General features: G+C 51.1%; 1 protein-coding gene across 1 annotated transcript in view; it reads right to left on the minus strand.

Annotated features, from left to right (window-relative positions):
- Positions 1–3,881: 3,881 nt before the first annotated feature.
- tmem131l (transmembrane 131 like) overlaps positions 3,882–25,982 on the minus strand; it is a 33,080-nt gene continuing 10,979 nt past the window's right edge. The window contains exons 5-34 of the mRNA XM_084464955.1: positions 25,481–25,604; positions 25,179–25,295; positions 23,728–23,832; positions 22,270–22,347; positions 21,122–21,275; positions 20,537–20,595; positions 20,317–20,422; positions 20,119–20,221; positions 19,566–19,716; positions 18,961–19,131; positions 18,646–18,715; positions 18,427–18,547; positions 18,239–18,308; positions 17,792–17,901; positions 17,616–17,685; positions 17,178–17,305; positions 16,748–16,890; positions 16,138–16,324; positions 15,174–15,359; positions 13,899–14,048; positions 12,905–13,508; positions 12,423–12,556; positions 11,698–11,864; positions 8,640–8,840; positions 7,872–7,950; positions 7,630–7,739; positions 6,887–7,022; positions 6,137–6,219; positions 5,038–5,177; positions 3,882–4,477 (exon numbers count right to left, since the gene is read on the minus strand). Coding sequence (XP_084321081.1) covers positions 4,160–4,477; positions 5,038–5,177; positions 6,137–6,219; positions 6,887–7,022; positions 7,630–7,739; positions 7,872–7,950; positions 8,640–8,840; positions 11,698–11,864; positions 12,423–12,556; positions 12,905–13,508; positions 13,899–14,048; positions 15,174–15,359; positions 16,138–16,324; positions 16,748–16,890; positions 17,178–17,305; positions 17,616–17,685; positions 17,792–17,901; positions 18,239–18,308; positions 18,427–18,547; positions 18,646–18,715; positions 18,961–19,131; positions 19,566–19,716; positions 20,119–20,221; positions 20,317–20,422; positions 20,537–20,595; positions 21,122–21,275; positions 22,270–22,347; positions 23,728–23,832; positions 25,179–25,295; positions 25,481–25,604 — 4,375 coding nt within the window. The 3' untranslated portion in view covers positions 3,882–4,159. The remainder of the gene's footprint in view (positions 4,478–5,037; positions 5,178–6,136; positions 6,220–6,886; positions 7,023–7,629; positions 7,740–7,871; positions 7,951–8,639; positions 8,841–11,697; positions 11,865–12,422; positions 12,557–12,904; positions 13,509–13,898; positions 14,049–15,173; positions 15,360–16,137; positions 16,325–16,747; positions 16,891–17,177; positions 17,306–17,615; positions 17,686–17,791; positions 17,902–18,238; positions 18,309–18,426; positions 18,548–18,645; positions 18,716–18,960; positions 19,132–19,565; positions 19,717–20,118; positions 20,222–20,316; positions 20,423–20,536; positions 20,596–21,121; positions 21,276–22,269; positions 22,348–23,727; positions 23,833–25,178; positions 25,296–25,480; positions 25,605–25,982) is intronic.

Raw genomic sequence — 25,982 nt, forward strand, 5'->3', positions numbered from 1 at the left:
CAGAACAAAACGTGAACTTAAATAACAGCACAAATGAACGAAATTGCCAAAATACGTGATCTGTGAATACGTGAATGTATTTTCCCTGCAGACCATTCGACACTCAAGATCCATCCGTTCACCAATCCATTGATCAGGTCTGACGGACCAAGGGGTGGGCTCCCCTTGGCTCCGTTGCGAAGGGGTGGGGGTGTGTGTGTGTGTGTGGGGGGGGGGGGGGGGGGGGGGGGGGGTCCGTGGGCTCTCTCTCACAGTGCGTGAGGCAGCTCCGGGTGGGGGTCCCAGTGGGCCAGCAGGTCGCTGAAGTCCGGGTGCGCGTGGTCCAGCGCGTGCTGCGACTCTGCTGCTGCTGCTGCCGCTGCGTGCTGCAAGTGCAGAGCGCCGCCGTAGTAGTGCTCTTGCGCGTCAAGGTCCGCCACGTGCGCGGTGGGGGGGCCCCCCGCCGCCGCCGCCGCCGCCACCGCCGCCGCCGCCGCTGAGAATGTCGTTTTGTGGCCGGGCTCGGACGAGCAGCGCGGGGGCGTGGGCTCGGTCCAGAAGCTCAGCGGGAGGTGCCGTCTGACCCAGGGCGTCTGACCGCTGCAGCCCTGGCTCAGACGGCTCCGGTCAAACAGTTCGGCGAGGGGCCCCAAACCCGAGGGCCCCCCTCCTCCTCCTCCTCCTCCTCCTCCTCCTCCAGCGGCCCCCTCCGTCTCTCCGACGGAGTGTGTCGCCTCTCGGCCGTCCGCACCGCCCTCCGTCCTGGCGATCTTCAGCAGGTCGTCGTAGTAACGCAGCCGCCCGCTGCTGGAGGTCCCGGGGAGAGGGTCGCCGGGGCCCGGGTCGCCGGGGCCCGGGTCCCGGGCGACGGCGAGGGCCCCGGGGCCGAAGTAGCGGCGCACGTCGCCGCTGATGAGGTTGGCGAACCGCAGCAGCTGTCGGGTCATGTCCACCGCCGGCTGGAGGAGAGGAGAGGGGACGGCCGTCTCGAAGCCTTCCCTCTCCTCCCCTTCGTCCTCTTCTCCTTCCTGGACCTCAGATTCACAGTCCACATCGTCGTCGTCCTCCTCCTCCTCCTCCTCCTCCTCATCCTCCTCCTCCTCCTCCATCATCTCCTCATCCGGGTCTGCTGGCTCCTCTCTCTCTTCTCTCCCTCCCTGCTCCTCCTCCTCCTCCATCTTCTCCAGGAGCTCCAGGGTGGTGGTGGAGGGGGGGGTGTGTTGGTGGTGGTGGTGCTGGGGGACCAGGGGGAGGTATCGAGGTCCCGGGCGCCCGGGGCTCTGGAAGAGAACGTTCCTGATCACACTGGTGGCCATGCTGGGAGAGGGGCTCTGCAGAGAAAGAGAGAGAGAGAGAGAGAGGGAACAAGGAGAGAGGACCGGGTTTTAGAGATAACTCAATAAAAACACAATCAACAACGCAGCAAACCAACAGAATGATTTGGGAGACTCAGAAGAGCAGCGTTACCTGTGGTTGTAGCGGGCTTAAGGGCCGAGGTGAGGCTGGGTGGAGCCGCGTCTGGAGGCTGGAGGCTCTGGGTGGAGTGTGGCGGTCTGGTCCTGCTACGGTGTGCGGGGATTCAGTGTGCACAGGGGCGGGCATGCACATTATTGCTCCTGCATGGCTCACAAAGTATATATACCTCCAGACAGAGGTGTGTTTGTGTGTGGGTGTGCAATCAGTGTGTGTGTGTGTGGGGGGGGGGGATGTGTGTGTGTGTGTGTGTGTGTGTGTGTGTGTATGTGTGTGTGAGGGTTGGATAAGTGTGTTTGTGCGTGTGATCAGTTTGTGTGTGTGTGTGTGTGTCCATCTCATTTAGGATGAGGCTGTTTCCAGGACCAATATTTGCCGGCTGGATTGATCAAACACACGTTGTTTACTTTACTGCACCGCAACTTGGAAGGGGGCGCGGGGCTAATGGACCTACTGCTAGGGGATGCTGAAGAGTTGTTAGACATTCATACATGCACACACACACACACACACAGACGCACACAAGCACAGACGCACACAAGCACACATGCATACGCAAAACATCTGTTTTTTTCCGTCCGTGATCAGTGCTGATAGTTAAAGGTTAAGAAAGTGTGAAATTGGATTTCATGCTGTTTTGACCCCTAAAGGGGGGCTTTGAAGCAGCATCGTAACACTAGTCACATGACCCTACCCGGCGTTACACCTGGCAGGGGCCGTTATCTACCTGAGGGCCGTGTGTTGCTTTCCGTGGGTTCTTTAGCAGATGACCGCGGTTATTTTAAACATTGAGAGATTATTTTGTCTGATCAATGGATCATTTTGTCATTAAGATGCGATTAAATAAATGTCCAATGTACCAGAGCACAGTGAATTCTTGACTGTAGATGGATTTGTCTGCGACACAGCCACGATAAGTCTTTTTTCTATAATGACCTGAAACGGAGAAAACCAACCAAATAGTCACATTTTCTAAGAGATAAGCAACAATGTGTATTTACTTGATAAATGACCAAAACTGATCAAACTATTTAATAAATTTGTTTCCATCATTTCATTTTCTGTCAATCAAGTAATCGATTAGTTAACAAATCATTTTGTTTCGATCAATGTTTGATTGTTACCTTTCTAGAGCCAATCTAATATTAATCAGCAACGCACACGTTTTTGGATGCAACAGATGTCAGCGATGAATGCAACTGAAGGTTACCAAAAGTTATCAAATGTGTTTCTGTTATAGTCGTAAACATCCTAATGTGTGCTTACCTATGATCCAGTCTTAAAGTTAATTAGCAGAGGTGCAAGTTTTTTTGACATTATACCCATGTGTTCATAAGCATTAATGTGAATTAGTGTGTGCGTGTGTATGTGCGTGTGTGTGTGTGTGTGTGTGTGTGTGGGAGGTGTTATCAGGCTCCCTGTTCTGCCCATCGTCAGTATCCAAGCTTCTGTGTTGATTCTAGACCTGAAGATCAATAGCAGCAATATGTCAGCTCTCAAGGACGGGACAATGAATTACACAGGCTTTTAGGCACACAAGCACATTAACACACACACACACACACACACACACACACACACACACGCACACACACACATGCACACACACAGCAGACTTAGACGCTAATGTAAGCTTGGAAAGGCAAATACATGACCCGGAAAATCTCACATTTGTTATGTGCTAATGGTTTTTAGTTACTAAATAAATCACAAACTGCTGGAAGAATCTCGAGAGCTAAAATTACCAAACCGTTTTTAGATTCTTCAACAGAATGGTTGAAATACTTAGAAACTTGCTCATAACCGATTAGTTTTATCCAAGCCTTCAGACACGGCGCATTATGCAGTTAAATATATATTTAGTCTTATCTTTTGAGCATTATGTTGAATTTTTAAAAGGTCATTAAAGATTTATTTTATCTTTCCACCTATTTAACAGGTCATTTATCAGACATATTTAATAATCTACAGAATTTGAAGTAATATAAAGGTCAAATACTAGATAACCAAGTTCTGAGTATTGGCTTTCGTACACCTTAATGGTTACGTTTACTTTTTAATTTCAACTAATTAAATAGATTCATAGCAGGAAAGGTTTATTACTTAACAATTCCCCATATGAAACTGTACTTGTGAAATTACCCCATCATTCAATCATTAGAGTAATTAACATTAAAGTTTAATGAACAGCATTTAAAAATAGTGTTGCTAAATTCCCATCATGATCCCTACATTCATCAACATACAATATCATAGAGGGGTGTATATGGTTACTATTTCAACGATATTATGCGTTAAGGCTTTTTGGTTTGTAGACCATGGGTGTTAATTACACACAATGATGAACACGTCATCTTTAATCCTCAAGGAGAAATCAACGCGAGTCGTCGCGCGAGAAAGGCTTTCAAATCACGACAGAAAAACGTGTCCCAAGTACAAAACCTTTTTTTTTTTTATTTTCCATGATCAAACTGCAAAACATCTAGAAAAATATACAAACAAATGCTTAACCTTTGACAACATCGAACATTCGGGAAAACAAGGAAACATAAAAGAAAAGGAATATTACCATTCCCCGCCCCCAAGTTACTGATAAAAGCGCACATTCATTCCCGTTTTCCTCTCTTTCGTATATGTATAGCGTCGTGTTCTGCCTTTTTATGCGATCGTCGTTACTGCGGGGGTTGTTTTTTTTTGTTGTTGCGTTTTACACGTCGCCGCAGTAACCAGAGTCATTGGACAGCTGTGAGTTGGAGCTGCGGTTGGACGAGGAGGTCCAGATGTCCAGGTTCATGTGCGGCCCGAAGGGGTGGAAGCTGGAGTACTGCAGGAGGGGCCGGCAGGAGCCGCCGGGCTCCCGGCTGAAGGGGGCGGCGGCGTGGGCCGGCGCCACCGGCGACACGGGCGACATGGGCGCCGAGCGGTCCGCCTGGAAGTGGCTCTGGTAGGGCTCGCTCTGCGGGGTCCAGATGGAGCCGAACAGGCTGGACATGGGCGACAGGCTCCGGGTACCGTGGAAGTATGGCTGGAGGAGGGGGGGGGGGGGGAAAGAAAGGAAAGCACCAGTGTTATCGTTTGGTGTTGTCATGGGTGCCGCCGTGAGTGGTGGACACCGTGGGTGTGCGTTTCTGACGAGTGCCGTCGCATTATGCCATCACGTTTCCAGCCCTTTGTGGAAACACTCTGGGTTTGCGATTCCCCGTTTCCATCCCGCCGTACAAACCGAGGGTCCGGAATACATTTAACGGCTGAAAAGACGAGGAGGAGCGGGAGGAGAAGAGCAGATGAGAATCCGGTTTGAGCCGCGGCCCAGTGGGCCGACTCACCCCCCCCGGGGGGCCCCCCCGACGGAGCCCGCCGTCTCATATCGCTCTGAACTGGGGAGCAGATCTCCCCTCCCGGAACAATCTCCATCACAAAAGGACCTGCGCTATATCCCTCCTGCGTCCCCCCCCCCCCCCCCCCCATCGCGGAGACAGACCGGGATTGGAATTGAACTGCACAGAGATAACCCTGCGGCCGGGCCCACAGCGAAGACCATCCCACCCCCCACCTCCCCCCTCCCACCGCGGTGAGATGACTCACCTTGCTGCCCACGCAGGCTGCAGTGTCCCAGGCGGAGGGCGTCTCCTGGGGACAGTCCTCGCTCCAGCTGGGCTGCTGGCTGTAGGCCCCCTGGCTCTCCTGACAGGGGAAGCCGTTGGAGGGGAAGTTCTGCCCGTTGCCTGCAGGGAGGGAAGACGTGCGTGATGAGACCTAAAGACACGCGTTAACACCGGGCGGACAGGTGCTGGAGGAACATCTGGCACAAAACTAAAAACACTGTTCCTTTGTTCTGTGTTATGGCTAAGTGCAAGATAATGGGGGAATGCAACTAATTATCTAATTCTGTTTAGAATTTACTTAACTTAATAATGACAATAAAAAGACACAATTCAGCTCCATTGACCACAGACCCCGGGAGAAGACCTAAAGAACTTTGACTAAGGAGGGCATTGAGGTAGTTTGAGTTGGTGTTCAGTAATCGTTTCATTGTTTTAGCCCAACTCCCATGTTCTATTTTAGCTGTGCAATTTGAGACTGCTCCAATGAAAAGTGCTTCATAAATAAATCAACAAACAGACCGATTGCACATTGCCTTCACAGATTTATTTTTTATGTGGGTGAACTTTTCCATCAAGGAGACACCATTGTCTTACCGCACCATTATGAAACTAACAGCGTCCTTGATTCTGATTGGCTCGGAAAAAAAAACTATTCTTTTTTTTGCCTTAATGCGTAGGCAATCCCAAAGTACGCAAGCCTTTGTTACTTGGCAACCATTTTGCCGTATTGAGGAAGTACATCTCTTTGCGTAAGAGTTATGATTAGTTTTCAATAACTGATGGCATTGTCTGATGCGGTGTGTTCATTTTGATAAACCTCCCGAGGTATTCTACAGTAACCGCTTTAGAAACCCTCTTAGAACTTCGTGCCTGACAACAACGCCCCCTAGCTGTTTGAAATCCACTTTAGACCGCTGCCTCTCGTGGCTTATCGCTACACACACACACACACACACACACACACACACACACACACACACACACACACACACACACACACACACACACACACACACACACACACACACACACACACACACACACACACACACACACGCACACGCACGCCGCCTACCCACCCATCATGTAGCTGCTGTCCTGCTGCTCACAGTAGCCGTAGGGGCCGTTGCTGCACTGGCTGTTTGCACTGTTCCAGGGAAACCTGCGCACAGAGAGAGAGAGAGAGACGCTTTAAAACACGCTGCCGTACCGCACACCTGCAGGAACCCAGCGGTCGCTGGCGGCGCTGGGGACACACTGACCGCACAGGTGAGATCGACAAAAACAAACAGGGAATAACGTCAAACCCATCAGCTCGTCAGCAAAACGTTGTGCATTGTGGTTCATATCTGGAAAATCAGACAAAAAGGGAAAAGTAGCTCGGATTGAACTGTACTGATTAACTCAATTGCTCCGTTTAAGGATTTCAACTCAACCAATGATTGGAAAAGGAAGAACAAAGGAAAAGGGAAAGGCACACACTTCCTGACAGTTGATTTACAACGACAATAAAACCCAATTACTTATAAGCCAGAAAACGTTGTAAAAGGCGATTGGGGGTGAAATGTGGTCAAATGGCTTGGCAAGGTTGCTATGAAACACGCTTTGTTTGACCAACGCTGGGGACCGAGCTGAAGGGAGGACGGCCCGGGGGGGGAATAGGAGGACAGGGTTACCTGCCTGTCTCACTACCCCCCAAACGACAGCGAACAGCATGTGAATGTCTCCCCGTTTGGACGGCGCCCGTGAGCCACGGTGCAGTCACCTCCGTGTGTGTGACCACACAGAGGGGGGGGTGGGGGGGGGGGTGCATGTTCGGGGACACGTACCCGTGGTAGGGGCCGGGCGCGGGGGCCTGCGGGACAGGGGGCAGGGCGTCGCTGGCCGCGTTGTACCGGAAGTCGTTGGTGAGCGGGACGGAGGGGGCCGACCACGTCTCCTCTGGGACGTACTGCCCCGTCAGGTCTGAAACGGACAGAGATCGTCATCATCATCATCATCATCGTGGACGTCTAGTCACTATCGACGGCAACATGCCAAGCTTGCGGGTCCTACAGATCTGCAGCCCAGGAGAGGCCTGTGAGCGTTGAGGCGTGTTGCCACCACTGACACGCCCTGTAGCGGACTTCCTTGCAAGTCCCTCGTCACGCAAGGTTGCTAGTTCGATCCCCGGCTCGTCCCAGCTGTTGAGCTGTCGAGGTGCCCCTGAGCAAGGCACCTCTCACCCTAACCGCTCCCGACGAGTCGGCTGTCGCCCTGCGTGGGTTGACTCCGCCGTCGGTGTGTGAATGCGTGCGTGAATGGTTGCATTTCAGGCGATATTGTAAAGCGCTTTGGATAAAAGCGCTTTATAAATGCAATCCATTTACTTGGATGAAATAGTTGTATTTAATAGAAGGGGAAACTCTGCACAAAACATTATAAATACATATCATTAAGTAATAAGTAGAAGCCTGCAAGACCTGCCTAGCAGGCTTGCAGGCTAGGGAGAGGTCTAGTTAGTCAATACCAAACCACTCCCGACATGAAGACGCGTGGATGGGACGGCGTTGGGGGGGGCGTGTCCTCTTACCCATGTTCCTCTCCACGCCCGCGGTCACTGACGCGAAGCTAGGGCTGAAGCCCGAGGGGCCCGGGGCCTGGGTGCTTTGGCACTGGTCTTTACAATACAAGCTGTTCATACTGCACGGAGACAAGCACAGCGGTTAACACGTTAACATGAGGTCTGTACAGTACATGGGTTCAGATGATGCTAAACATAATGTAGTAGTTCATCATTCAGTGGCTGTGAAAGAGAGGTGTTTGGAGACCCACCTCTGAGCCTTGTAGGTGGCGTTCACGTTCTGGTAGCAGTCTCTCTCTGCTGGATAAGTGTTGTACTGCATAGAGTCCCCTGTTGGCGCAGAACAGCACACTCAGATTATCAGCATCGGAGCATCTCCGGCATCACCCATCGTGATCCAATCCGACATCCTTCCGTCGTTTCTGCCTTTATTCCTTGTTAGGAAAGTCGACGACACAGAACAACCACTGTTGTACATTCAAGGGGGCTGGGCCTCCCGGCTTGGTCACAAGTGCATTTCTCTGTCTCTCGCTGTACGGAAATAGACCGCCGCAGCCACACAAAGCCATCTGAGGTTACAGAGTTGGACAGGGGACGCTAGGCTGAAGAAGAAATACCAGAGCCAGACTTAGGACGCAAGCAGTAAAAATAACAAAGAAACCGAGGCCTGAATCAAACAGACTTCAGAGACAGAGTTTGTCTGAGTACAAGAGCGTGAGTGCATTCGTGGTTGTGCGAGTGTGAGCGTGTCCGTGTGTGTTTTTGAAAGATTTATTTTTGCATTTTAATGCTTTATTAGAGAGACAGAGAGGAGGGTATGGGGAGCTAGAGGGGAGGACATGCAACAAAGGACCACGGGCAGGACTCAAACCCGGGGTGGCTGCGATCACGACCGAGCCCACACGGTCACGCCCTCTACCCGGCGAACCACAGGGGGGCGCCCCGTCCGTCCGCGTGCGTGCATTTGTGTCTGCGCAGGATAAATGTGTGGTGTGTGGTGCCCGTGTGTGTGCGCGTACTCTTCCTGGCGGGGGCAGTGGTGGTGGGGTGGTGGGCGCGGGGGTCCTTCTCGCCCTCCATGCTGCTGGTGCTGCTCCAGCTGCCCCAGCTGCCGCGGCTGGCCCGCACGCTGCCCGACGAGCTGCACGAGTCCGAGCCCGACTCGCACGGCCCGCGCCGCTCCGCCGCACACTTCCTCCGGGGCCGCGACAGACACACGCCTGGAGGGGAGGGGGGGGGGGGAGGGGGGGGAGAGAGACGGGGGAGAGGGCGGTCGTGAGGGGGATACACCAAAGGGCCGGGTGATGGCTCGCTTCTGGCGTAGCGTAGCTGACTGTAGCGTAGCTGACTGTAGCATAGCTGACGTAGCGTAGCTAACAGTAGCGTAGCTGACCGTATCGTAGCTAACTGTAGCATAGCTGACTGTAGCATAGCTAACTGAAGAGTAGCTGACTGTAGCGTAGCTGACTGCAGCGTAGCTAACCGTAGCATAGCTGACCGTAGCGTAGCTGACCGTAGCATAGCTAACGTAGCGTAGATAACGTAGCATAGCTGACCGTAGCGTCGCTGACCGTAGCGTAGCTAATGTAGCATAGCTGACCGTAGCGTAGCTGACTGTAGCGTAGCTAACGTAGCGTAGCTAACATAGCGTAGCTAACTGTAGCGTAGTTGACTGTAGCATAGCTAACTGTAGCGTAGCTGACTGTAGCGTAGATAACGTAGCATAGCTAACTGTAGCATAGCTGACTGTAGCATAGCTAACTGTAGCGTAGCTGACCGTAGCATAGCTAACGTAGTGTAGCTGACTGTAGTGTAGCTAACGTAGCGTAGCTGACCGTAGCGTAGCTGACGTAGCATAGCTGACCGTAGCATAGCTAACTGTAGAGTAGCTGACTGTAGTGTAGCTAACTGTAGCGTAGCTAACGTAGCATAGCTAACTGTAGCGTGGCTAACGTAGCATAGCTAACTGTAGCGTAGCTGACTGTAGCATAGCTAACTGTAGCGTAGCTGACTGTAGCGTAACTAACTGTAGCGTAACTAACTGTAGCGTAGCTGACTGTAGCATAGCTAACGTAGCGTACCTAACTGTAGCATAGCTAACGTAGCATAGCTAACTGTAGCGTAGCTGACCGTATCGTAGCTGACTGTAGCATAGCTGACCGTAGCGTAGCTAACGTAGTGTAGCTGACTGTAGCGTAGCTAACGTAGCGTAGCTGACCGTAGCGTAGCTAACGTAGTGTAGCTGACTGTAGCGTAGCTAACGTAGCGTAGCTGACCGTAGCGTAGCTGACTGTAGCGTAGCTGACGTAGCATAGCTGACCGTAGCATAGCTAACTGTAGCATAGCTAACGTAGCATAGCTAACTGTAGCGTAGCTGACCGTATCGTAGCTGACTGTAGCATAGCTGACCGTAGCGTAGCTAACGTAGTGTAGCTGACTGTAGCGTAGCTAACGTAGCGTAGCTGACTGTAGCGTAGCTAACGTAGCGTAGCTGACCGTAGCGTAGCTAACGTAGCGTAGCTGACCGTAGCGTAGCTGACGTAGCGTAGCTGACTGTGTCTTTGTGCGAGAGGCCAAACCCCTCCATGGCTTCTGGGTAATGAGATCTAAAGCAGTATGAACCTCACTGCACAGGGGCGCCCCGCTGGTCCACCTGGTACAGCGCCGACCATTAAGGCCCAGTGCTTAGCGCAGCGGTCGGGGTTCGATTCCTGCTCCTTTGCGGCGGCGTCTCCCCTCTCCCTCTCCCATACCTTCCTGTCTTACTCACTCACACTCATAAAAAAGGATAAAACCTTCAAGAATAAATCATGACAAAAATAACTCACTGTGGGCGCAAGTGACTGGACGTGGCTTTGGATGGAAGGACGGCTATTAAGTGCCGATCTCGACTGGGAACAAGCAAAGCGTGTAACCGCGGAGAGCGTGGCCTGTCTTTGGCGCGCGACTCTTAGAAATCCAATGTCCCGCGTTCTTTATAGTACCGAGAATTCCTCGCGGATCCCACCAGGTCAACAAAAAAACATTAGCACTCCCTCCCACTTTTATTATCGAGCTAGGATTAATAGCCCCTCTTTGCTTGGCAAATCACAAAAGTTGAAGTGTTTTTTTCGCTGAGCTTGGAGAAAAAAAACTTTCCCGGGCCGCATTAAAAACTCTTCCTCACAGCATGGGGGGGGGGGGGGGGGGGAGGAGGAGGAGGAGGGGGTGTGCAGTGAGAGACAGCTTCGACACGGTGGGATAAGGGAGGCGCGCGACGGTTCTCCACTGTCTTGGAGCTCACTTGTTGTAGTTAACAGCGCTCTGACATGTGGGAACGCCACCGCCAGGCCCAAATTACCCCTCTGGGGAGGCCTGGGCTGAGCAGTCAGCCTGGCTACAGTCTCCAGCGCTACGCACACGGGAAGCAACGTCACGGCTTGATACTCTGGCCGCGTTCAAACCCAGAGTTGTGCATTCTACCTGCTTTAAAATATCTACGTGTATGTCTATATGTCTGGAGTCAGGAGGGAGGAGGGAGCTTTTAGTGAAAGAAGGGTTGGAGTTAGGACTGGGGACGGCGGTTCCACCGATCGGAGCAGCGGGCCCACCGGTGTGACCAGGAGGCGCTGCTAGCCCTGTGTGGTGCGGGGGATGAGCCGCACCTGGTGCTTTTACAGCTCAGTGGAGAGACGAAGGCGTTGTGTGGCGCCACACCAGAGCTCTGATCCATCTGCTCCTCCTATCTTTACTTAAAGGTCCCATATTACCACCAGGTGTGAGTGGGACCAGTCGAAAAAGCATCATGCTGTGTTTTGTGCGTAGGACTGATTCAGAAATAAGACTAATGCTGATAAACTATTTAGAATCCATTACTAAAGCTTTTACTACTGCGCCGAGCGGCCGTCTTGGACCTTGAGGTCAACGGTTGGCAAGTTCTCCCGACTTTCCCTCATCTGAAATCGGACTACGGGTGGGCGTCGCCGTTGAAACTGAGACCGGGAACTCTGAACTTCCGACTTTCCAGTTCAGATGAAACGCAACCATTTCCCTCGCATACGGGCACCGCCTCTCGCGTCCCGCCACCGCCTCTCTCACCGTTCTGCTTGAAGGGGGTCTCGGTGCTCAGGCAGGGCTTGGGGGCCTCCGTCCGGGCGACGGGGCAGCGGGTCCGGGCGCGGGTCCCCCCGGCTGCGGGCTCCCCGGGCCTCCACTCGGGATCCTTCTCCCTCTCCGACATCACCAGCACGCTGTGTTCGGGGACACTGCCGCCGCGCGGAACACGAGACCTTTTCATTAGGACCCTCACAACCCATCAGAGACGCAGCCCGGAGGCCGTCTGCTCCTCTTCAGTGTGTTATTATTAAGTGTGTGTGTGTGTGTGTGTGTGTGTGTGTGTGTGTGTGTGTCTGTGTGTGTCTGTGTGTGTCTGTGTGTGTCTGTGTGTGTCTGTGTGTGTCTGTGTGTGTGTGTGCGTGTGCGTGCGTGCGTGAGTATGTGTGAAGCAGAGAAAGAATTCCCCCCCAAAAAAAAGGGGACAATAAAGAATAACTTAACTTTAACTTAACTAGGTTTAACTTTATGCTGTTCTCCTTCTGATCCAAAGCACAGAGATACCGGTTCGGGATATGGCTGATGTTAATCTGTCAAACGCTTTGCCCGAAATACCTAGACATGAGTCATTGACCGCCGAGTCACCGTGACTCAAACAGCGGTGAGCAATTCATGCTACGGGGGGGGGAGGTGAGACAGCACTCACTGGGTTGTATAAACATGCAATTCATGTGATGCATTACGGGCGTGAACTGGGCTCAGGCACTCACCCGGATATTCCTTCGGTGGCCTTCCTGCGACTCTTCTTTCCCTTATTATTATTATTAATGTTGACCGACGGCGCCCCCGTCTCACACGTCTCCGCCTTCTTCTTCTGGGCTCTGCACTCGTCTCTGGGCAGAGGCTGTGGACAATAGGGGGCTGGTTTATTAAAGAGGAGGAGTGGTGTGGCCTCACACAGACCCGAGCCATAGCACCTACATTATGCATCTGAATGATATCATCCCATACGAACACGTAGTCGTTATCATCTAAATGATGCATCGGAATCCTAACCTGGACACAAATGATGCCGTGTGACCTAGACTAGACGGCGGAATCATATCGTCTACATTCCCTAGGCTACACATTTGAATCGTAGAAACATTCTGCAGTTGAATTATATAAATCTAACCCTCGTCTCCCAGCACAAATAAAACAAGCAGAACCCCCATCTGAACCACGTGACCCCCCCCTCCCCCCCGGTCCTCACCTCCAGCTCCGCGCTCTCCCTCCTCTCAGAGTACGTGCCGTCTGTGCGCTGCTTGGCGAGGCTCTGTCCTGCAGGGCTGCAGAGCGCCGGCCCGGCCCTCGGCCCGGGGCCCGCCGCCGCCGCGTTGTGCGTGGGGGGGGTGGGGCGGGCCACGGGCGTTTCCATGGGAAACGTAACGGGCGCCGCCGGCCCCGCGTCCTCGGCGCCGCGAGGGGGCGCCTCCTTAAAGTGCGTGGGTTTCTCCGTCGGGGTGCTCCGACACGAGTCGTCGTCCTCGTCGCCGACGGCGATGTCGTTGTTGTTGTTGTGGTTACAGACGTCGGGCTCCGGGGTGAGCGCGGGGCCGGCGGGGCTCGGGTCCCGCTGCTCTTCCTCGGTGGTGGCGGCGGCGGCGGGGGAGGTGCTGCTGGGCTTGTACTTGGCGTAGTAGACGGAGACCCGGTGCTTCTTCGGCGGCTGGGTGGGGGAGGGGGCCTTCTTGGCGGGCTGCGGGCGCGGAGCGGCGGGGGGGTTGGCGTTGGCCAGCACGGCAGAGCCACGCCCCTTCCCCTTGTCGGAGGTGTGGCAGGCGTCCACGTAGCTCTTGCAGCCGCCCTTCGGCCTGCTGCACGGGGACGGGAACAGACGACCTTTAAAACTGGATTCGTTCCCTGCCTCTGTACCACAAACCTATTTCTGTCTTTTGACAGTTCCTGGGTCATTTCTGACCAATCAGGGCATCTCTTTCCCGATTGGTTTGGGGATTCCATGTTGCTTGTCAATCACAAGGGAGTGAAATAAAACACTTTCAAAATGTAATAAAACATAGGGAATTGAGCTGGATGGGACTATTTTGATTGTTCTGTTTCAGAATCGTACGCTCTTCTGCTCTTTTCCTCTCGCTTTACAGCTCTGGAAGCTTCCCTACAGCAGCTTTATGGTAAAATGTACACCACATCTAATCGACATGTATTAGATAGGTCAGATAAGGTAAGGTCGTTAGCCGGTGTGGTACCTGACTCCGTTGGGCGTGATGTTGCTGACGGGGGCTTTGTGCCGCGACAGGACCGAGTTGTGGTTGCTGCGGTTACTGGGTGTGAAGAACTCGTTGAGGATGTACTGGGCCTGGTGGAAGGCCATCATGCACACGCCAAACAGAGAGAAGCTGGAAGGGACAAGAGACGCACGGTGAGGATCTCCATGCATCTGGACGGAGGAGCAGCAAATGCACTTAGTTTCAATTACTTTAGAACTGAATGCGTGTTGACGGTTCAATTAAAGTGGAGATTTCCATCTCTGCCCTCTAGGGGGGACTCAATCTAAATATACAAGTCTGTAACAACCTTACAGATTTTATTAACGGAGAGCCGTGTATACGTATAAATATGAGGATAACTGACTGAGCGAGAAACGGTACCAAGTAGCAACACCTACAGCATTGTAAAGACTAGGAGCCCAACAGTGACGCAAACCATAAAAGCTAACAAAGCAAGCAGAAAGAAAAACTAACGCTACACAAGGTGTAACTGTGCTGCCAGGAAGCCTGCCAGTGAGCCAATGTTCCATGAGTTCACGTTGACAGACTGAGCACACATGAGCTCAAGAGTTCAAGCGTGTTTGTCTGTCGCTGAAGAATGTTTTACTCTTCCGTCAATTAGACCTCGTCAACACGTACATGGAAACCTCTGCTTGCACCGGTGCAGGCGAACACACAGGAAACAGAGTCTAAAAATCTCCACCCTGGAAGGAGTTTTTTTTTTTTAAAGCTTTGTTCTCAGTGACCTGAAAGGTCGTTATGGTGTCGACGTGAGGTCACAACCGAGAGGTGATTGTACATTTCTAAAAATACTCTCACACTAGTCGAAGAGGGAACAGTCAGAGAATCTTTTCTAGTTCCAGTTGAGGAACTGTGCGTGTGAGCGTGTGTCTCAGCAGGGCAACTGTCGTACGGGGAAAGAGAAAGGCGCCGTTTCTAGTCAGACTACTCCTGTACCATATGTTCTTTGACTGACACGTCATTAAGGAGCAGGCAGAATTTCTCCAGGACCCCCACAGATCTGACATCTGTGATCTGACATGACTTCAGACATCTGCGTCTCGAACCCAGAACATTTCATCGTACCACCCAGATTACCCTGTCCCCCCGGCCATGAAGAAACATGACGTTGCATCTTTACAAACAAGAGTATTCAACCAATGCTCGCCTCAATGCCTACAGTGACAATCCAAACAAGCTCTACTGCAAACCCCTTTGTGGACGTGCGTTAATACGAGCGAGGCGTCCACTGACCAGGTGAAGACCAGCGTGATCATCCAGAAGGTCTCCTCCCAGCTGGGGCCCGGCACCACCTGGGCACAGAGGGGCAGCATGTGGTGGGGCAGCGTGACGTTCAGGGTGAAGGGGAAGGAGGAGCCCCGCGACGTCACCAGGGTCAGGTCTCGGATCACCCAGGAGGAGGTGAAGTCCGGCGTGAACCTGGAGGTCGGACACGGAGAGAGAGAGAGGGAGGGGAGGGAGTCAGCGGGGGAGAGAGAGAGACCCAGACAGAGGTCACCCTCTTGCTCTCTGCAAGAGGGTGAGCGAGGTAAAGACACGCAGAGAGAGAAAGACCAAGAGAGAGAGAGAGAGACAGACACACAGAGAGAGAATAGGAAAGAAAGAGAAACCAAAAGGCAAAAACACGAACAGGAAGCAGAAAACCAGTATGTGCAACGCAGAAGGGGAAGTGTGGATGCAAGGACTTGGTTGCTAAATGAGTCATGACTGTGTTGTGTGGTGTTGGTCAGTGTGTCGCAGTAGCAGCACAACACACATTCCACCTCAACTTCCATTTAATAACACGGTAGGATTTTAGAAAGTTCTGATGTCATCTACTATTTCTGTTGGAATTCATTGAAGATGAAACTGCGGACATTTAAATACAAGTATTCCCCCAGCAAACCACATTCTAAAAAAAACAACGTTGACACATCAGCTCCGTTTAAAATAATACCTAAGTGGCCTGTATCGGGGGGAGTTACACCACCGGAATCAATGCGCCTCTATAAGGTTGTGACACAAATAGATAGATCTATCTATTGATAGATAGTTGTGTTTGGTAAAATCATTAGTTGAACTTTTTTTATTTTCTCCTTGTATTTTCAATGTGTGGCTGAAATGATTCATTGATCAGCCTCCTTCTCCATTTTGGATCACGTCTGAAAGCGTCACTCTATTCCCAACGTTACGATAGGGGTCCAGGTGGGGTCCTTACGCGATGGTGATCTCGGAGGAGGAGTTGTGGTCCAGGCTGAAGGAGCGACACTGCAGCACCTCGAAGCCAAAGCCCTGGCACTGGTAGCCGTTGATGTTCATGGACATGACGGTGAGGGGCAGCTCGCCGGCGTTCTCCACCCGGAAGCTCTTGCGTATGGCGAAGAGCGGCTTATTGTTGCGCAGGCCTAGAGACACACACACACACACACACACACACACACACACACACACACACACACACACACACACACACACACACACACACACACACACACACACACACACACACACACACACACACACACACACACACACACCTTTAAAAAAACCTGTCACGCCGACAAAGCATTTTCTGTCACGCGACAAAGCAAAAACCTGTCACGCCGTCTAAAGGCTTGTCCCGTGCGCGAGCACACGCACATGACAAGCTGTTAGACGAAGCCTAGATGAAGTAGCCAACATGAAATAGAACTAGAGTTATAATAACACAACTATCGTCTTCATCAATCAACTGAAACATATTCCAGGAAAGCATCACGTCAGTCCAGCCTCCTTTTTTTAAAATCAGACCCACTGTCTACGTGTTGCCCCCGGCCCCGCCCCCTTACCGTCGCGACACTCCATCAGCGTGGACTGGGGGACGTTGAACCGCAGGGAGGCCCCCGGACCGGGCAGCTTGCCCCCCACCCGGAGCAGCTCCTTGGCCCCGTGGCCCTGCACCGTCACCATGTCGAACACCGTCAGGTTGTTCCTGGGGAAACACGCCGCCGCCGCCGCCACAAGCGCACGCCTTTGAGTTTGGATGTGCGGCAACATTGCTTATCGCGGCGGAGGCTTTCATCACAAGCCTTCTTACGACGCTGGGAGTCCATACGCTCTTAGTGGCGAGTGTTAATGCCCCCGGTGCCCCAGTTAAGATGGACAGGAACAGATGTGTAGGAATTCAATTAAATACCGAATGAATACACACCTACACTGATAATAGAGTGTTGCTAGCACCCGACAGGTCCTATAGGACAGGTCTTGTGTCTCATGTACCTGATGAGCAGGATGTTGGAGGTGGGCTTGTGCTCTGAGGGGGTGTAGATCACCGCCACCTCTCTGGTCTCCCACGGCTGGAGCAGAAGACGAAGGACACGCTGTCCTCTGATGAACTTGTCTCCATCCTGCGCGCACGGGCACGCACACGCACGCACACACACACACAGTAAAATAAGATGTTGCGTAGTATGCACTTTAAAAACAACTCTGTGCTTTGTAGATCCCAGTGTGCCTGTTTTTTGCGTGTGTGTGTGTGTTACATGTGTGGGTGTGGTTTCCCCAGTGTGTTTGTGTGTGTGCATGTGTGTATGGGTCTGTGTGTGCGCATGTGTGTATCTGTCTGTTTCGTGTGTATGGGTCTGTGTGTGTTTCGTGTGTGTTTTGTGTGTGTGTGTGTCTGTGTGCGTGCGTGTGCGCATCAGCGGGTGATCTGACCTTTGGGAGCTTCAATAGCAGAGTGAACTCTGTTGTGGTGATGCTGACGGGCAGGGGGTTAATGCTAAACCTGCAGCAGCACAAAAACCAAACCAAAGAGAGGTCAGCACGAGGCAAGGGCCGGAGAGGTATAGTCTCATGTCAGGAACACGGGTGGGCGGGCGGGGGGGGCTCACCATCTGGTGAGAATGTCCAGGGCGTGCAGTGGTGCGGGGTACTGCGAGAGGGAGTAGATCTCCATGCTCACCACCGAGGGGGAGGGGTTCTTCAGTGTGAGCAGCTTCACCTGGACGACAATAACCACAACCACACAGAAACACTTTAGGGTGTTCTGTTGGTTGAATCAGGGCTCATTTACATCAGCGTTCACGGGCAAAGGCTTGACTGGGATAATGTTGGCATGCATCACTGAGTAGCTTGCTCATGTGAAAGGATATGCATACAGCGAAATAGAGAATTACTGATATTTTGGACCTCGGGGATCCCGAGGTAGCCATTTCATTGGCCGAGAATCAGAAAGTGAACTTTCACAGCCTTACATTTCCCCCAGGCTCTTTGTGAGCTATATAGTCAAGCTGCACGGGCTTAAATCAATATCGCACCGCAACCGCAAACTGACCCACCTTGCTCTCGTTGACTGGGGTGGCACCAAAGTCCAGAGGGGAGGAGGACTCCAGCGGGAGGCGTGGCCACCTGAACAGAAAGCAACACGGGTTATATTTCTCCTGGGGGTTCGTGTGGCCATAGAGGCCAGCAGTAAGCAACGCAGCAGAGAGCACGCAGAGGTGGCAGAGCTGGTCCGACGTCTGACCTGCACGGCAGCTGCTGCTTGTTGCTCTGCCACTGGGAGCAGACCTCAGCGGTCAGTCTGCTGTCCACGGTCCAGGAGGACACAGAGCCTGGCAGCAGGGAGCGCTGCCACTGGGCCCGCCCTGATGGAAAACAACACGCCGGTCACACACACAGGCGCCATGAGCATTGGCACACGCGCGGACACACACCTACACTTTTTTTTTTTTTCTTTTTGTACCTGCTTCGGATAATCTGATTGGACATGGCCGACCACACTCTCCCTCCGCTTCGAAAACCACTTCCCCCTGCTGAAACACAATGAGGATTTCGTCAACACCCATTTCAACAATCCCTGTTTCAAAGTCATTTCATCAGTCTCTTTCAATGCCCTTTCATTTACTATTTCAAGAAGCACTTCACCAGCCACCATTTTAACCTTTCACCACTACACAAAATCCACTTTGATGAACATTAAACCAACGCAACGACCCTGACCCCCCGTACAAAAGGAGCCGACTCTGAAATGCTCCGTCTCGGGCTGTGTTTTTTTTACCTTGCCCAGACCGGACTGCAGGTAGAGGGGTATGTTGAGGGGCGCTCCCAGACTGCTGTCCAGGTGCAGGCTGGACAGCAGGTGGACAGGCAGAGCCTTGCTGAGCAGCTGCAGGGACAGCACTCGCCAGCAGCCCTGCGGTACCATCAGCGGGCCGGCGAAGTTCACCACCTGGCAGACAGGGGGTGGCAGAGGGGCCACCGCGTTAGGCGCTGATCATGGATGGAAGTCACTGGATTTACAGGGCGAGTATTCCCTGTTTAACCAGGAGAACTTCAGCCAGCGGGTTTCAAAATGAAGCAACTTGAGCAGTCGTAGAGGTTTTAGGTACAGGCGCATGTGTGAGAGGGGTTGTCGGAAATGCCCGCCACACTCACATTTTGACAGCTCTTTTGCAGATCACCTAGGTAGCAGAGTTCTCATATTGTATGGATATCCCCTGTTCAACAACCGTCATTACATTTTTTGTCAAGAATAACACTTTGAGACCAAACGACTGACCCAACTATCCACTTGGGGTTAATTCACCTACCCTTTGAACTGGATTCAAACTACAACACTAAGAAGAAACAGTGATGAGGATACTGTGTGTGGTCCAAACGCACCTTGAGGACGCCCCGCAAGCTCCGTGCGAGCCTGGGGTTAGTGATGGTGAGGGGCAGGGGGGCGGGGTTGCTCAACCACAGGTCCACCTGGTCTGTTGTTCTCCCGCTCTGCCTCACCTGGACCAGGCCTGAGAGATCCCACCGGGACTCTCTGGATCCAGGAAACAAGCACAGTGCCATTACAATAGATTAATTCATTAGTACATCAGATGCATGTGTTTATTTCCATTCAGTCAGTGGCCTAGGTGCATTCGTTACCATATACTACCATTAAGCTAGAGTAACTTGCAGCGAATTTGAATGCATATAGCGAACAAGTAGGGGTTGTAAATCCTGCTCAAGGATGCCGAAAGGTAGGCTATGAACAACTGGGGATTGAACCCAGTACCTTCTCGGCGGGGAGTTGACCCTTAACCACTACACTATGCTTACCCCAGCCATACAACTTGACCATAATAAAAAAAAAGAGAGGTAGAGTAGCTTTTACTGTGCTGTGTTCAAATGAATACATTCATGCTTTATACTATGATATGAAGACTGCACGCCGCAGTACCTGCGCAGGCTCTGCAGTCCAGGGAAAGTGTGGGCTGTGAGGTTGGCCAAGGCCTGCAGGCTGATATGACGAGAGCATCTGCTCCCCTGACCTCGCGAGGAGCCTGCGGGAATCGGGGACATTCGTGTGGTTGAGAAAACACTTCACAGCAGAGAATGCACTTAAGGAGGGCTAATAGGGCCCTGCGGACACACTCACCCCGGCATTCTACCGTGGCCACCTGCGTGAAGTTCTTTGCTTCTGGTTTAAGTAGGAGCTGGTTGAATTCCAGACCAGCCTCTACCTTGGATAGCACCTGCATGTCCTGGATCATGGACAGGCAGATTCAAGACGGTCAGAGAGCTTTATTGTCACTTTTACGATAGCTAAAACATCAAATAAATAAATACAATTAAAATATATAAAAACAACGGCTGACCTTTATGTAGAGCTTCTTGCCACCAGAATTTAACATATAAATTCCTATCTTTGGATCGCCTGAAATGGGAATAGATTGAATATGTAAAATTAACAAAATATGCATGTGAGAAGAGATTAAGTGTTCAAATCAGGTCTAGGTTACAAAACCCAGTAGGCCGACCAGAAAAAAAAAAAAAAAGTTTCATTTCAAATAAAATACATTTTCAGCAGCGACAGACTGCTGAAATTGCAGTCTGTCAGCAGTGACAGAGACACTTATTATAATGATTAACATTGCTTTAATGGTTGCAGAACTGGCAAAATGATTGAACGCAAATCCCTGGCTGTACCCGCTCAAACCGCCACCAAATCTGCAGACCCATATTAAGTAAAGCTCCACGTACCCATAAGACTTTTTTAACTAGGAAATTGCGGGGGAACTAAAATAAAGGATGTTGGATTGCATCACCGCTACATTATCTGAATCATCGCATCTCTAGGGCGGAGGGAGTCTTATAAGCCCGCTAGGCTTTCCGTCCCTCTAATGCGGTTGAATAAATTGTACAAAAAAACTTAAATATTTATTTGATCCTAATCCACCCACCGGCCGAGCTGGGCCCGGGGGCCGGGGCCATCAGCAGCACCAGGATGTGCTCCAGTATGTAAGGCTTGAGCTTGTCCAGGTCCCCCGGACGGTCCCCGCGCTCAGACAGGTTGATGTGCAGACTGAGGCTGGTCTCGCTCTGCAGGCACGACCCCTGGGAGAGGGAGAGGGAGAGGGCGACACCAGGTCAGACAGCGCAAGGGGGGACCGGGTGTGGGTGAGGGGACGGAGGGAAGACACATGCAAAGGGATAGGCAAAGATGGGCGGAAGAGATGGCGACGATACGGAATGAGAGCCATAAACAGTGTGCCCTGCGTGAAAGTGAAACGAGTCAGCACAACAAAAAAAAGGTGAAGGAGACCCAGATCGACAGGCCGCTACAGGCCTCCACCCGCCCAACCCCTACCGCCGCCCAAGTTGCTGACTAACACACCGACTCTGGGCGGGCCCTTCCTTCAGAAGAGGGCAAATCTGGGTGTAAACCGAGACTCGGCAGGGTGGATGATTAACCACTCTACAGCCATGAGGACGGCTCCCCTGGCCCAATGCGCCGCGGGGTTTAGGGCCTGCAATAGCACATCAAACCCCCCCCGCCCCCAAACCCCCACCCCACCCCCCCCCCCCGCTGTGAAACCAAGACTCCTGTACATCTCACAGCCACACAACGCAGCCTTGCGGCGGCTGAGCTCGGCGTGCCCCAGCACGCCATAAAAAGACGCAAGCCTGGGACGGTTGGCTTAGAGGGGCCACGCCTACCCCGAGACACTCGCATTCTTCCCTCGCCGTTTCCAAACAAACGGCTTGTTATTTTCCCCCGTCACTGCCACACGCCCTTCCATATGCTACATGGCCTATTGTGGTCCGTCAGCTGTTGTCTGTGTGCGAGCGTAAAAGAGGTTTGCTTTTGACACATGGGTATGGACCCGTGAATGACAAGGTTTGTGTTGTAGATGGGGAGGATTTACAACGCGTGTGTGTGTGCGCACACACACACACACACACACACCCTGGGGTTTGTTAAACAGACTTTTGGACATGCTGCACTCCATGGTTTTGGACCCGTGAATGATAGTGTTGTGTGTAGATGGGGAGGATTTACAACAACACTGAGCACACATGCACATACACACACACACACACACCGTACCTGGTGTTTGTTTAACAGACTTTTGGACATGCTGCACTCCAGCAGCAGGCCCAGTATGGTGATGTTGGAAGTGTCTTCCTGCAGGGACCACAACAAAACAGGCAGCAATTAGCGGTCGGAAAACTCCTCCTGGAAACACGTAGGGATCAAGCGTCTGTGTTTAACGTCCACGGTAAACACGTCAACATCAGTCTGCCAGCGCTGAGGTCAGACACCCTGACAACATAACATGCGGAGCAGTAGTAGCAGAAGGGACTTTCAAAAAAAATGAAAAATAAAATAAAAATAGGTAAGTACACTACCACATACAAGCCTGTACTCATGGTCTTAAATGTGTAAAGCCCCAGTCCATTTAATAGTCCCAAGTCATTCTTGAAATATATTTGGTGTCTTTCATTGCTTTAAAAGGCAACTGTAAAATGCAGTTTAAGCAGACATGTTAGTTTGATGGAATATACTAGTACAATACAGAAATAAATTAAGTTAAGAAATAATTATATCTGTATTATTAAGGAATTATGGGCGCTCAATATAACAGTACATTAAATACACAGGATTCATATGAGTACAATAAAGTACTGTAACTGAATATCAATGAAAATTAACTTAAAAGTCGTCGTTATTGCACAATCACATCCGCAACAGTAAAAGCTTCCTCTAAAAAGAAGTGGGTTCAATTTGGCGTGTGCAGCAGAAGCCACAGCTGATCTTCAGCACAAAAGGTCTTGCCACTTTTTGTGACTTTAAGACAGGATGACATTTAGCAACTGCTGGCCCACTTCCTGTTGTAGAGGACGGTGTTCCCCTGCAATGGCTTCTCACTTACTTTTACTTTTCCCCTCATCCTAGAGTGCTACAGTAGTTCCGCACGCATTACGTTTCATATCGATAAAAAAAAACGACACGTCAGCAATTCAACGCGTACAGCTAAACACTGTAGCTGTTGCTGTCGCTGTAGTGACGCTCAGCGGCTTAGGAGACGGCGCACCGACGACCGAACCAGTTTAAAACCGCTACATGCCTGGCGTTTGCTGATACACGCGTGTGGTTTCACTCTAGTTTCAGGTTTCTCTCACGGTATCAAATACACATGAAAGGCTTCAGCGGGGGGGGAGGGGGGGTGGGGGTTGCGATGGGTGAGTGTTTATGCGGCGACAGATTAGGCACGCCGACCGTTAAGACGGACGACACGGACAGGATGTAACGGATACCGCGCCGTACGCGTCGTCCTGACACGCCGCGCTCTGAACGGACCCGCAGCGCTGGCGGCGTCGTCGTCGCCACGCTTTGCGGAATGTTTTATGAGCGCCGCTTATCTTGTTGATGAAATGAAACCCCCGGTCGCACGTCATTGGTCCGCAGCATAACGCAGAAGCGCATGTACAGACACATGTGCACGCGCACGCGCGCGCACACACACAAACACACACACACACACACTACATTGGATGGACATACCTGAGTTTGTGTAAGCTTAATGCTCTGGATGTGAGGAAATATTAGTAGACTGTCCTTTCTTTGGACAGACTTTAAAGCTCCCCGGTGGACTCCCACACCAAATATCTGTGAAATGAAGGGTTCACCACATTAGTTAACAGTATTATATGTGCATGCGTTTGCAAGTGGTCGAGGCATGGAGCATTATCCATGAGAAACACTCTTCTGGGGTACTCAGCAAAGATACAGTGATAGCAGGACTACGGATTCACTACAGCATATACTTCCAAACCTGAATAAATAGATAACCGCTGACATCTCAAGACGCTTGCAGGTTGAACTGCATATCAAATATATGCAAATGAGGCTAGGACGGAGTGGTTTGGGACATCCAAGCTGCAGGAGCCAATATTGTACCGTGACAAGCAACCAATGCTGCACCTTGTTAAGCTGTTATAGTTGGCAAGCTAAACATCACAATGAGCATAAGGAATGAGTCCTCAAGAGGCTTCGTACAACATTGTCTTTACCTGACCCAGCAAAACCATGCTTAACCTCTGCAACACTAGCATACCTTTTTTTTTTTTTAAATTGGCATCAAAGTAGTCTGGTATTCGCAAGACTTCTGGCATGTTAGAATTTACGTTTTGTAACCTAGAGTGGACCACGCCTCATACGGCAAGCCTAAATGATGGAAGGGTAGGAGGTGCTAAACTTGCCTGTAGGAAAAACCAGCAGAACAAGACAGTGTTAAACCAGGAGGCCCCAGTTCTGACACGCTGGCCTAGGCTTTTTACTAGCGTCAGTTTTAAGAGGTTGTCAGACCCAAGTTACCCATTGCTACAGCCAACAAGCCATGTTAAATCCAGCCCGAGAATATTGTATTGAAAAACACTATGACAAATCGTGTGTATCCGGTTAATTAAGCTGAAAGGAAACATTTAACCAAGAATGGATTTTTTCCTGCTGCCAAGTCAAGCCCCATGTTTAACTCCAAGCCTTATTTAGTCAGAGGGAAACGATAAATGCCTTTTTTAAAGCTTAGCCATTTAAAGTCCAAGCAGAATAGTTCTTCTGCCTTTTAAAAGGGTTGTCATTATTAACCTTGGTGATTATGGCTATAAATATAGGGGTCTATGACAAGGGGACAACCATGTATCACTAGAGGAGCAGTTTGTTTATATATATATATATATATATATATATAAAAAAATTCTAAGTGCTTCCTGTAAATTTTATATTGCCATTAATGAAAACTAAAGAGCAAGACTGAGACTCCAGACGAAAATTATTTATTTTAAAAACTAAAGGCTTAAATTGTGTCCTATCTCTTGTTTGCCAGAATCTTCTGAAAAGCACAATGTGCGTAAGGCAACTCAAAAGGACAATGCCACATGCCCCCCCCCGCCCCCCCCACCCCCCCTCGGAAGGAAGGCCACAAGGAGCAGAGCGTGTGTGTGTCCATCACTGACCTGATATGACAGCACCCCGTGGGCTGATGTGTTTATAAATAATGTGTTTTCAATGTTGCCCTCCTCTAACGGGAGGAAGATGAGTTTAAAAGACGCCTTCCCCCTGGGTGGGATCACCTAGGAAAGAGGAGGAGGAGGAGAGATCAGCCCCAGGTGGGGACAGACGCCACACGCCCGTATAGCTTATACATTAGAAACCAACACCAGCCATGTCGCGAGAGGAAGCGGATATACATGCACGCGGTGTCGCACGCACACGCACACACACACACACACACACACACACACACACACACACTTACCCTTTTGTGGAAGGAAGGCATGTGAAAATGCCTGCTGGAAGTAAACACCGACAGCAGTGTGACAGGGAATTCCTGGCTGGGGTTGTGTATATATATGGTTTCAGCTCTTGGCAGCCCCAGTGGCCTATGGAGAGGAAGAAGAAAAAAAAAAGAAAAAGGCTGAAAATGAAAAACATATTTCTTCGCTTTGACTTTTTTCTTTTTTTTTCATATAGGTTCCATCGAGGACTACCTAGAATCGATGTGATACGTGGTGATAATGTGCTGAGCTGGCCATCGCGTCATTTGACAGGACTATGGATGGGGAGAACGGCATCCAATTCTTTTAACTCATCCTGCCGGGCTTTTTCCCCCCCATGTCGTTTTCATTGAGGATAATAAAGTGATGTACTGGGACAATGACTTGTAATGAAGTCAGGGTCCTAATCTGACAGAACATGAATGATGGTCGAGCCCTATTCTGTCGGACAAACATGCTGAGGAACAAGCTGCTGGCTGGTGG

This window comes from Micromesistius poutassou (assembly GCF_964030765.1).
Source record: "Micromesistius poutassou genome assembly, chromosome: 3".
In the NCBI taxonomy this organism is placed as follows: Eukaryota; Metazoa; Chordata; class Actinopteri; order Gadiformes; family Gadidae; genus Micromesistius; species Micromesistius poutassou.